The 12,876-nt window shown below is 47.5% G+C and overlaps 1 protein-coding gene across 3 annotated transcripts in view; it reads left to right on the top strand.

The window, feature by feature from the left end:
- Nucleotides 1-12,876, top strand: part of COL4A1 (collagen type IV alpha 1 chain) — a 148,206-nt gene that overhangs the window by 101,273 nt on the left and 34,057 nt on the right. For all 3 annotated transcript variants that reach the window (XM_030856757.3, XM_060287797.2, XM_060287798.2), the window contains exons 18-24: nt 711-752; nt 2,267-2,351; nt 2,695-2,730; nt 4,833-4,997; nt 7,927-8,022; nt 9,972-10,055; nt 10,597-10,667. In XM_030856757.3, coding sequence (XP_030712617.2) covers nt 711-752; nt 2,267-2,351; nt 2,695-2,730; nt 4,833-4,997; nt 7,927-8,022; nt 9,972-10,055; nt 10,597-10,667 — 579 coding nt within the window. The remainder of the gene's footprint in view (nt 1-710; nt 753-2,266; nt 2,352-2,694; nt 2,731-4,832; nt 4,998-7,926; nt 8,023-9,971; nt 10,056-10,596; nt 10,668-12,876) is intronic.

The raw sequence follows: 12,876 nt of genomic DNA, 5'->3' as shown, positions 1-12,876 counted from the left end.
AAAGTGATGAGAATTTATCCATCCAATGTTTTCCAGTCATGCTGGATTTTAAGGGGAAAGAAAAAACCATAAGTATCCTTTTATCATGGCTTCCAATGCAGAGTTAGACAGTCTTACACCAAAATCCTCAAATAAAATGATTTCTTTAAGAAAATACTTTTAGCCACCCTAAGCTTTCATGTCATTTTATTTCATTTATTTTTTTATTGTATTGAAAAACCACTGCACGGGATTTCCCGGGCAGTCCAGTGGTTAAGACTCCGCGCTTCCACTGCAGGGGGGCATGGGTTTGATCCCTGGCTGGGGAACTAAGACCCTGTATGCCACAAAGTGTGGCCAAAAATAAAAGAAAAAGAAAAGAAGAAAGACCACCGTATACGAATTCAACTTGCAAGTGATTCTGTTGAGGTTCTCTGAGAAGCATGAGCTCTTTTGTAATGCGGATAATTAGCCCCCCATTTATGTTTTGTAGAAATCTTAATCTTCGGATGTCACACTTATGCAAAGCAAGGGGAGATGTATGGAGTTTGGTTGTAATAGTTGCAGAGCACTTTAGACTAATCACAGTGAGAGACTCTAAGGAGAGGACAATCTCGTTAGTGTACAGTGGGCACAATCTATTTTTCTAGGAAAGAAAGAGTTCAACCCTGCTGCTGGCAAGGCAACCTGTATAATTAAAAAATACAAGTAAAGTTATTTTTCTTTTATAGGGAGACAAAGGTGAAGCCGGCCCTCCTGGCCCACCTGGAATTGTGAGTAACAGTGACATTTGCTGTCTGTGAGATCGTTTGAAAAGAGGGAAAGAGAGAGACGGGCTGGCCTGTCACCTAGGCCACATGCTCCACAGTGTTCCTAGAATTACGTTTTGATGTAGGGGGTACACAGAATTTGAACCGATCATTTATATTTTGTATCGTGTGGCATTTGGTATTTACTTGTTATTGTATTTGGACAATTTCTGCATATCTTTGACCACTAAAATTAAAAGAGTTGCACATGGATGAGAATATTAGCAACACATTTTGAAACGTAAAAAAATAATTGTCTGTTAAGGAAAATGCTACTCAGAGAAACAGGTCATCCATGATCTAACTGTCTTAGCAAAACAAGTTTTATTTTTTGCAAATAACTTTTGACTCCTTGTCCGTATACATATTTTTATATACTTGCAATCCAATGTACGTAACATTTTTTCTTTTTAAAAATGAACATTCTTCACGTTTTCAAGTTATCTTCAAATGGTCATTTTCAGAGCGTTGTGCGATAATTGTTGTAACCATTTTGCCCCAATTCTTTTTGGAAACAGTGAAATATGACCGTTCTCTTGTTTGCTGCCCTCTTGCATGGGTACAACGTGGTAGTGAATGTTTGTACGTGCCTGTGTGTGTCTGTGTGTGTTAGGTGAGGGATTTGAGTAATCCTTCTTTAGGCTGCATTTCCAGAAATAGGATTACCAGATCAAAGTATTATGGGACCTCCTTATGCATTTAACACATCATACGATAGATGATTCCATTTCCCATATTTCTAATCCAGCAGCTGCCTTTGAATAATCTTTTTTTACGTTAACCTCATCAGCAGACCTTAATAATCCCCATCATTTAATTGCTGCAGAGGAATTGCATCTTAAGGGTAATAGGCAATATTCGGCATGGTCCTTGTCTTCGAATTTCAGCAACTCAGAATTGGGGTGAACTGGTTCACCCCTTTTTAGTGAGGGCCCCGGTGCCTGCTTCTTGCCCCATATCACGAGGACCTTAAAGAAGTCCCCACTTTTGACCATTTAAAAAAGTGAAGCATAAAACCTCTTCCAATAAAAAAAAAATGTGAGTGTTCCTGTTACCTATTGCCTGAGGAAATTTAAGGCAGTTTTTCAGACAATACTCTTTAAAGAAGACTGCTCTTCTTACAGCTTGCATGGACTTTGAGAAATTCCATACCCCAAACCTCAGAATTAATATGTTTCTAACTTGGCTTCATTGGTAAAGCTCCTGCCACGCAGATGATTACAAAAGGAAGCAGAGCTGCCTGGCGAAGTTCTCTGCAAGGAGGGCAATACCGAATGTCCACTTTATGTTTTCAATACTCTCCCCTTCCCCACTCTCTTCCCCTCCCTCTCCTCTCCCCTTCCTCTCCCACCACTATTCTTTCTTTACTTTCACACATCTTGAAATAATAAAAAATGTGTTTGTTTCTTCATCTGTGCTGTAATATACAGCACAGTCCCCTGCCACGCCCTGCAATGATCTTTTCTTCTGTAATTCAGGTGTTGGGCACAAGGCCCTTGGGAGAGAAAGGAGAGCGGGGGTACCCAGGGGCTCCAGGGTTGAAAGGGGAGCCAGGCCCCAAAGGTAAGATCCTTCCCTCTTTCTTTCCCTCCTTCTCCCTCCTCCCTTCTTTTCTCTCGTCCTTTCTTTTGTCCATTTTTGTCCTGCACTCATGCACGTTTTGATAACACCTGAGCGCCGTGCAGGACCATGTGGTGACCGAGTGCTATTCAAGTTCATCTTTTGCAATCCCACTGGCTTTCCAGGAGCCATCTCCCTGCATCTCTGCAGTGTCAGGGGCGCGGCGTCTCCCCAAGTTCAGAGCTCCCTGTCCCGGGACTGTGGGTACCCACGAGCACAGAAGTTCACAACATAAACCACAAGTGAAACAGGCTCACTTTGTCCCACTCTCTCTTCCTCCTTTTAGGTTTCCCAGGACTACAAGGCCCGCCAGGCTCTCCAGGTGAGCATTCTTAAATTATATTTTTAGAGTATTTGTACACCTTTTACACAGTCTCTATTCTGAACATGTTTATCCCCTGCATTAGTTAGATACTTGCATAGAGTAGCTAGCAATTTTGTTACACATTTTTCTAGATCTGAAAACAACCTGTGCTCCTAGGACAGTGTTTATTTTGTAAATGACAGGTTAACATGTAGTTAGAAACATGTATTTCACAGGTGGGACTTCTTACATCTCTCATCAAGTTACCCTGTCTCCCTGCCTCTGATCTAACCCTCCTTCCGGCTGCTCCCAGGGGCACCGTCGGCCTTTCGGAAGACCTCCACCCGCACCCCAGCGTCGTTGCTCTCCCTTGCCCTGTCTGGAACTGCCTTTGTTTCTCGGCTTGAGACCAGACTCAAGGCTGAAACCTCTTCTGACTAATCTAATCACCTCTAAGCTTGCTTCTCGGAGGACTCCTGCGTCACTGGCCTTCTACTAAGTCTGCAGCTGTTTTGTGCTAGTTTTGCATTTCTAACGGATTGTGTAATCGGAGGCTGGGAGTTGCACTTCTCTGTATGTACAGATGCCTGTCTGTGTGCACTGCAGGCGTGTAATCCCAGGTCCTAGAGCAGAGGTAACAAGCGCTCGGCTTGAAACCCTCGGGTGCCCTGGAATCGACACCACACGAAGTGTTCACAGGTCTTACTGAAGGTTTTAGTTTTGTCTGGTTTTATTTTTAATTTTTATTTCTTATTCTTTTTTGTCAGTTTCTCTTTTCCCTTCCTGACAGTTCTTCAGTTTTCAGTCCCCCCAGAGCCCCTTCCTTTGTTTTTGCTGGAACAGACAACGCCCGGATGACGCAGCCCCACTGTCTAAGATTCGCAGCAGCGGTGGCTCAAGGCTGCCTTCGCTGCCCCGCGTGCCTCCTTTCTGCTCAAATTTTGGCATCTGCCCTTAAAATCCTGCCTTTTCCCTCTTTTCCATCACTTTCCTCTCCTTGGTTGTAAAGCTTGCCGGACCTTCCAGCTGTTCTCGTGAACGTGTTACCTCACGTCTCCCAGCAGCATTTGCAGTTCTACTTTCTAAAACCTCCTATCTGACCCCGTTAGTGTCTTAAGCCGTTTTTAGAAACTGTCTTTGAAGTTGCTCTGGCCTTGTGTGCCCCCAGTCCAGCTCCCACCCCCTGCTGACTGCGGAGGCCCTCGGCCTCAGGTCCCGCCTCCCTGCCTCTCTGAGGGTCATCCTTCCTCCTTCCTTTGCTTCTCCCACACCAGTTCTGGGGTAGGGATGGGGCTGGAGCCCACGCGGATGGCCTCCAGTTCTTTTATGTGCGGTGCTTGCGGGTTCAGCGACTTAACAGCCTCTCACCTGGGACTCAAGTCCACCTTTGGGGTTTGGGGGGTCTGTCCGTCCTTCCTCGGGGCTCCTTCTGCCCTGACTCTTCCCGTGTCACCTCATCCGTGTGTTTTCACGCCCCTGCATCTGTCGGCCGGATGCTGGGACCAGAGGCCGGCTCTCTGCTCTCCGGAGCACAGAGTCACTTCACCTGCAGCCTACTGGACCGGTGTGTCTCAAGCACTAGGTCAGAACCCTTCTCGGCTGTCACAGGGTCCTCTGATCTTGTCCCCTCCAAACTCACAGCGGCTGAACTCGACTTCCGGTGCGCAGCTCTGGTCTCCCCCTTGACTTTGCGCTCTTCCCCAGGGCTGTCTCCCTTGTCCTGACTCTGCTGTTCAGCTGATTCCAACACACTTCCCACCCACTTTGCCTCCTGTCCACGTCTGCTTCGTTTAAGGACATTTCTTACGCCTTTCTTTATTCTCTAAGCAGAAATGGAAAGTACTCTCTCTAACCTACTGGGGACACCATTTGCACTGAAGGAGATCCACAGATGTTAATGTCGACACAATGAGCCCCTTTTCCTTGCAGTTACTTTGTAGGGAGCCTTTGCCCAACAGCATTTGCGTGGTGAGAAGCAAATGCAGTTTCTCACTTGTCCAGAGCAGTTCCCCTTTCAGCCATGGTCATTTTCCCGTGAACAGAGTTGACCGTAACCAGTGTGTGCTGTCGGCGTGACACTTGGTGTTGTGCTGTGTCCATGAGTTCTGTTCTGGTTTCAGGCTTCCCAGTACCAGGGCTGAGTGGTCCCCCTGGCTTCCCCGGTGAAAGAGGAGAGAAAGGCGACCAGGGCTTGCCAGGCGTGTCCTTGCCCGGACCAGGTGGAAGGGATGGGCTACCGGGCCCCCCTGGGCCCCCCGGCCCCCCTGGGCAGCCAGGCCACACAAGTGAGTACCCTCTGGGTCCATTTCGCATGGTGTCCTGTCCAGGACAGATGGGGGGCAGGGCTAAGCTGGGCTGGGGAAGGTGTAGTGCCAGAGGCTGGGTGTCCAGCAACTTATGAATTGTTCGTATCTCACTTAGTTGTCTTTGCAAAGTTCGTCACTGCAGAAAGGAAGAGTGAACTAATGAAACTGCTTTAGAGGAATAGGGGCCAACCTAACCAGCATCTAAAGTTAGAAAGCAAACCAGTTGAGTTGTAGGGTTCTTACTGGGAAAGGAACGCATTCTGTTCATCTAGAGACACAAGCTGGTACTAAGACACACACACACACACACACACACACACACACACACACACACACAGAAGGGCCTGCTTTGTCTGTAAGTGATTTCAAATCTGAATGGTAGTTTACCTGGATTTTTCTCGTCTGCCCACTATCAAAGCTGAGCACAGAACAGGAACCTCTTGATTCCGTGAAGGGGGCTCTGTGACTCCAAGGTAATCGCAATGCAAAATACAAGAAACTTTGAGGGGATTTAAACTAATCGTTCCAGTGGGCGTAGGTTCAGACCTCCAGCGTGTGCTCAGCTGAGAGTCTGAGGCACGGGTCCTGTGTGGGTTATGGGAAGGGGGTCTCCATGCTGTAGGTGCCGGGTGGCTTATTTGCTGGAATGCAGACCCATCTCCATGAAAGGACTTCTCACGGATGAAGCTACGTAGGGAGCCAGATACGGACTGGATGGAACAAGCGATTCCACGTGTGAATCTTCACTGGGAACAGATCAGCGTGAATTTCCTCGGACCTGTTGTTCATTCCTTGGTCACTTACTCATTCAACAAACATTGGCGTGCCTACGATACGCCAGGTGCTGCCCTAAGACCTGTGACAAAGCCCACAAAACAACTCTGTCCTCCTGGGGCGTGCATTCTGAGACAGAAATCGAGTAAATAAGTATCAGTAGATTATGTGGTAGCAGGAGGTGACAAATCCAGGAGGAAAGGAAGCCGGGAAGGGAAGACAGAGGTCTGGGCCGTGCATGGGTTCTAGCTTTAATAAGAGTGATCGGCAAAGACCCTGGCGAGAGAGCCAACCCTGGGGAGATCTAGAACCTTTTTTTCATATTCGCAGTTTGCCAGTTCTGAAATGCGAACAAATCTCATGGAAAGACTTGAACTTCTCCCTGCTGTGAATTGTGTAGGATGTGTCGGCTGAATGCGTTGTGATAGGTACCCTCCAGGTTTCCGGGTTGCCCTTTCCAGTCTGTGCCGATTAGGTGATTCGCACAGCGTGCTGAGCGATCATTTATCGATGAGATTTTCCCACACGTTTACAGTGCACGTTAAAGAGGCTGCATCTTAACGAGTCGCCACCTTGGGACCCTTCGATGGCTCATTACCCAGGGAGCGTGGAGCCGCCTACAGCCCTATCCGCTCCTGGGCTCTGGTCCCGTGTGGCTGCAGCTCTCCCCGCCCTCGACGGCCGAGCCTCCCTGAGCAGACCGTGTAAACGTCGAACCTGAACTTGCCCTTCAGAACTCCTCAAACACATCCCTGTATTCTTGCTTTAGGCTTAAAATTATTTAAAATTCATTTTGATGAGGATGGTAACTTGCCTTCCTACCAGGGGTGTGTAGGGATTCTGATGGAGAGGAGGCTGGCAGAAGGTGTGTTCTGGGAAAGTAATAATTTTACACCTGTCAGTGTTCACGCACCTGTGCTTCCAGAATCGGGGAGTCCAGCCACCTCAGCTTGCAGGTCTGGGAATGAGTTCTTCCCAGGCACGGAATTTAGAGAAGCTTTTTGAAGCATAAAAACGACTCCACTCTGTTCAAGACCGATGGGGTCACCAAGGAGCCGGCCGGAGCCAGAGGACCCAGGGCAGAGATACGGCCACCCCAGGGTTCCTCCTCACCTGTGCTTTATTCAGAGAAGCTCCCAGGAAGACATCATCAACAAGCAAACAAAAAACCCCTGGACTTCATTTCTTACACACTTGAAACTTTTCCCTCTGAGCTCTAAACAAAGTCACCAGACGGAGAAGTTTGGGCTCTTTTTTAGGCCTTTGTGTTTGGGGAGAGCACACCCACCATTGCCCCAGCATCCCTTGTGAAAAGCCCAAAAGGCTGCAGATTCTTCTCACCCTCTGTCCATCCCTGTGGAGCTGATGTGTGAGCTGGGGGCTGCAGGAGCTGCCGCCGTGAATGTCCGGGCTACGGTTGTGACCGGTGCCACGTTCAAGCACGCACTCTGCCATTTTCCTTCAAACATATTGGAGGAGGAAATATAAACTCTTATCACTGTGTATATTCGAAAACAATACTTTTTTCTTACTAGAACCCACAACGGATGGTGTTTGCGTCACTGCAGTTCATTTTCATGCTTCTGCACATCAATGATGCTCAGAATTGAATAGGAACAAACAATTAGAGGTGTTTTCCCACGGGCGGTCTGTGTCTCTAAAATAAAGAGTACTTCGCTGTAAGTTTGCTCAGGAGGAAAAAAAGGCATAATGTTGCTGAAGTCTCTGTGTTGACTTCACAGAGGTTCCTACCTTTGTGGACAAATCATTTAAGTTTTTGAGCCTCAGTTTCTTAATCTGTGACATAAGGGCGATGGTGTGTACCTCGCAAGGTAACATGAAGTCGGTTTCAGGACAGGGCTGATGAGCTGAAATAAGCATTAGAACTGTAAAATAGAAACTTTAGCATCGACGGCTCGTGACGGGGCATGGGCGGACGCTGTGTGCGCTGGTCACGTTTTACAAGTTAACGTACTAGGATTGTTTCAAAGCCGGCCACGGCTGGATTTCTAATACTCGCCAAATAACCTAAATAAAGTTTGGTTTTGTAATAGATTGAATCAAGAGAGGGTGAAAACACCTCTAGCTTCAGTTGGGTGGGAGTGACCCTCTAATCGTTAAACATCCATTGCAGATGGAATTGTGGAATGCCAGCCCGGGCCGCCAGGTGACCAGGGTCCTCCCGGAAGTGCGGGGCAGCCGGGATTGACAGGCGAAGTTGGAGAAAAAGGTAAGAGATTTAATTTTTTAAAAAAATGCTGATTGTGCTTGGGCGTGTGATACATTTCTACATACTTCCTGGCTTTGAGTGGACGTGGGTATCTTCTCCCATTATTTGAAGCTGTCCTCAAAATCCATGCCTCAGATGTGTCTCCCGACAGCTCTGCTGAGATTGTCGGGCGTTGAAGAGACAGTTGTCACCTGGGAGACAACGGGGAGACGGGCCCTCAAGTCAGAGTCCCTGTTCTTTACCCTCTGTGGGGTCAGCAGGTTAAATTCTCAGACTGATACCTTCCTGCGATCGTTTGGTTCAAAGTCAGAGATTGCATTCTCCAAGAATGCACGTCTTTCCTTGAAGCCGGATCCCAAGTGTGTGTACAGAAGGCTCACCACCCCTCAATCCCAGTTTCCGTAATCAGTGCGAGCAGATCTGTGCTGACGAATCCGCCACCTCCACCCTTGGCTCTGAGTTTTATCTTAACCTTTTCAAGTGTCGTCTGTCATGCCAACGCGGGACGCATCCTAATCCTTCACTATCTTGGATACCACTGCACAAACAGTCCCGTCTTAGAGTGGAGTAAACAAAGGATGTTCCCATAGTTATTCAGTATATGTCTCTTAATACCCAGGGAGTAGAACAAAGAGAGGGCGGCCCCCCAAAACTGATCCCTGTGGGTCCCATTTCTGGCTTTGGATCACAAAGAATTTTTGCTCTTCCAAAGTCTGAAGCTCAAATGCATAGAAGATGTCTTAGACTTTTGACAGCCATGGAAGTTGCAGAACCTTAGATGAAAGTGATCTTCGAATTCAGGCGGGGAGGATCGTGCCACCGGTTGGCGTGTCACTTGTTTTTCGGGAATCTCCCTAGTTACCAGTTGCTTAGCACTTTCTGAGGTGGGCCGTCCCATTTTGTGATGGAGCCGGTGGCCAGAAGGTTCTTTGTACTGAGAGGTGTGTTCGTCCATCCCCCGGCTCCTAAGAGGAGCCCCTTTCTTCCTGTGCCGTCGCGCTCCTGCAGTGGAGCCGTCACCCTGCCCAGACTGCAGTGTGAGGTCTCCCCGCCGTCCACTTCCAGCCTCAGGAGCAGACACCCGCGGGTCCCATAGCACCTGCAGCTTGGCTGGGTTACTAGGCAACTAACAGTGCATCCCTCCCAGACGCGCTCCTGTTCTGCCCTTGTTCCCGACACTGGGGCCTGGTGTGGGATGTGCCTGGGGCTGGGGTGCCGGTCAGGGTGAGGGGACGAGGGGCACACAACCCAGCCTCTGTGACCCCTGAGTGACAGCTCCTCCACGTGTGCTCTGCTCTCTGTTTGCCTTACCTGTGCCTAGAAACCTGACATTCAAGGTTCAGGACACACGCACATCTAAGACACTCGAAGACCTTTTAGCTTAGTTTGAAAATCAAGATGTAAGAGGTTAGAGTTTCCAAAGAAAGGCATTTCCTCCCATTTTCATGTGCCGGGGTCCCTCTCCTCTTGGGTCCTCCATGTCAGGTCAGGTCTTTGCCGTGGACTTTGTACCTTCTTACTCCCATCTGTCATTTGTCAGCCTGGAACATAGGTTTAAAGTCCAGGAGTTATATGTGCAGTTGGCTAAAAAATACAAAAGCAAAGAGAAAGATGATGGGAAGTTTTAGAATTAGAGACAAAATGATAGAGTCGAGTCATCTCAGGCTGATGGGCAGATGGAGTTCTGGATCACTTTTTAGTGAGGCAGGGCCTGTGCCTTGGCAGGGCGGAAGGATGGGATTCCTTAGAAGGGCACCCGTGGTTACCTGTGATGTATGCTGAGGGCGGAGGGTGGGCCCCGTGTCAGGGACACGCGGCCACTGGCAGATGGACGCGTCTGGAGCGGGTGTTAGGTAAAGGGTGGCCTCCTCTTCCCTCTCCTGTGCTGTCACTGTTCTATATAATTCTGCTCCCCTGTTCTATATAATACCCCGTGTCTCCTTTTTTAGGTCAAAAAGGAGACAGTTGTCTCATCTGTGACTCAACAGGACTCCGTGGGCCCCCAGGGCCACAGGGACCCCCCGGAGAAATAGGTAAGGCCCCAGTTGTGAAAGGGACCAGGTCAGAATTTGCTTTGATGGGTTGGAACCTTCACAGAGAAGCATATCTTACTCCCTGACCTGATTTTCTCCATCAACTAAAACACGAGATGAGAGTGTGAAGCCACACTTCTAGGATTTGTCCATTTTGTTGAAAATTATCAAGATGACTTAAAAATTCAGTGTCGGAAAGATTTCCTCGTCAAAGGATAGCAGCGTATGGTTCACGCAGCTCTGCAAATTTCCTTATCTCAGAGGGGGCTACCTGCTTGGTTCAAGTGGCCCCTGGGCATGCGGGCAGGGGTTTGTAGCCATTCTGCGTCAGTGTTACTTGTGTGCATTTGGGGCTCACTCGTCCCCCTTCTGAGCCCATCCTGGGCATTTTTGTTATTACTGTCTCGAGCTGCTTCAAACGTCATCCACTTAGTATAAAGATCTTTGCACTTTTGAATCTTGAAAAGGTAAAAATGTTTTGAGCTCTTAGAAAGTGTCTCCTCAACAATGTGCTGAATCTTTCCTCTGTCTCTTGCGAAAGGTTTCCCAGGACAGCCAGGGGCCAAGGGCGACAGAGGTTTACCCGGCAGGGATGGTCTTGAAGGATTGCCTGTAAGTAAACCTGTCTGAGTTCCTAGACATATACGAAGTTGCCACCGAGCAAACCAGCAAAGGCATGTATCTTTGCATTTGCACGTGGACTCCTGCTTTATTTGGGAGCTGGTAAAGGATGACTTTGTCGAGCAGTTAGAATCACTCCCCGTGTCTCTCCTGACTGATTGACCCGAGGATGAGTAGGACCATTGTATCCAGAACCTGCACCCCAACTTGCCTTTCTTCCCACCTGGTCAGAATCCAGTCGCCACTTGCCTGTTTCCAGGCACGACAGGGTGCTGGTGGTCACTTTCCCACAGGGTCTCTGGTACCACCAAGGGTCACCTCTCGCAGCCACACTGTTGAGTTGTCTTTTTACACAATCATGCATTCTCACACCAGATAATCTAAAGCTTGTCAGTGAATAAGGTCAGCGCTGATGGTGTCTATGGTAGCGAAGCAGAACTGGCCGATTTTCCTCTACGAACTTGAACTATTCCTTTCTTCTTCTTACAGGTACAGAATTTGAAAACTATCACCAACATCTATGGCAAAGACACTTTTTCAAATCTATAAATGAAATATCTTGATCACAAGGACATGAAAGCTTTCTGTTAGACAGAACGCCATTTTCTTAACCTTTCTACGTGTTTTAAAAGAAGCCATTGAATAGCAGATTATAGTAATAATCTTAAATATTGAAGGACGTTATCTTTTTGTGCATGTAATCAGCTCTATTTCTAAAGCTTTTAAGCCTTGGGCTTTGTTCTCCTATTTTCTTTGTGCTTCTCAGTTCTGTTAAGCATTAACCGGTTTCTACAATTTCTTTCATTCCTTTTTTCCTTTTCTTTTGTCGTAAATGGAAAGTCAGATCTGTAGCATTATTCTTTTTTGTTTGTAGGTCTTTACCATTTGTAATTTAAGAAGATATTTCTGGAAGGTTCTGTAAAAGCAGGTCAGGGCAAAAGTGAGTTGAAATAGGAATGAAACAGCTGGAATCCAGCAATAGTTTTCTCCTTTTGAAGTTAAGTCATGGGCTTCTGCTTTCCAGAACTTCCCCGGTGCCTGGGGAGCTAAGTTAGAAGTCGCAATTGTTTAACATATTTCTAAATAAGTTGGAAGTTCACAAAGCTGGGAACTCTGACTGTGGTGGGGATCAAAGTGGGAACAACTTTGAAGGCAACAGACATAGTCTGGGCACGGTCTTTATCTACTCAGCCTTCCTGGAATACTTCCTGCCTCAACTCTGCCTGGAACCCAGTCCAGACACCCGCCCCTCCCCAGCCCCAAATCCAATATGAATGAGAAAAGAGGAAGGAGGATGGTTGAGGAGAAGTCATGATAAAGAAAAAAACAAAGAAAATGTACAACAAAAAATGCGAGTTCCCGTGCCTTGTCCATCCAGGGAGCATCTTCTTGGTGTAGAGGGAGAACACTTCTAAAAATTGTTCTGTGGGTAAATAACCTAAGAGAAGATCATAATTTTCCTTTTATTAGATGCTATATCATAGCTCCGTGGTTTAACTAGCTCAGAAATGTGGTACCCTTATTTCGGCTTTGGCTGGACGCTAAAGGAGGCTCCACAAAGCAGCGGAGCAAACTGGAAAGTAGATTCCAATGAAGAAAGCTCTGATGCTGCCTTTGATTTAGGTAGCGTTTCTGGGACACGTCCTCTGAAAGCTGAGGGTTCGATGTGGGGAAAGGAGGACAGACCACAAGAGGCGGGTTCCAGGCTGAGATGACGAAGCCCAGCCCCCGGGCAGGTCTGGGGTCACTGGGAGTGACCTGTGTTAATTGAAACGAACTTCTCCCAACTTTTCCCGTAGGGGCACCACTCTCTAGAAGCAGTCTGCACGAGTTGTCAGATCTTCTCCAATTTATGTAGCCGATGGCAAACTTCCAAGGCAGCGTCTGATTCCCTGACATTTATCCTAGGGCATGTGCTTCAAAAGACCCTTGGATCACTTAGGCTCAGCAAAGAATCCACATGAGATGTCCTAGGGTTGTAAATGTCAATTTTCAAAGAAATCCTAGATTTCTCCCTTAAATAAAACGATGACTGACACGGTCATCAGTATGAAAATAAACACTTGTATTTTTCTCACCCTGTGCTCATAGTATCAGAAGATACTATACTTCTAAGCGGTGAAGAATCCACATAAAATAACATAAGGGGTGCTTCTGGTTTGAGAAGAATGTGCACTGGTTGTCATTTCTTACCTTGGCA

This window comes from Globicephala melas, chromosome 18, assembly GCF_963455315.2.
Source record: "Globicephala melas chromosome 18, mGloMel1.2, whole genome shotgun sequence".
Taxonomy (NCBI): Eukaryota; Metazoa; Chordata; class Mammalia; order Artiodactyla; family Delphinidae; genus Globicephala; species Globicephala melas.
The sequence above is the reverse complement of the archived record's forward strand: the minus strand, read 5'-3'. Positions and strand labels throughout refer to the sequence as shown.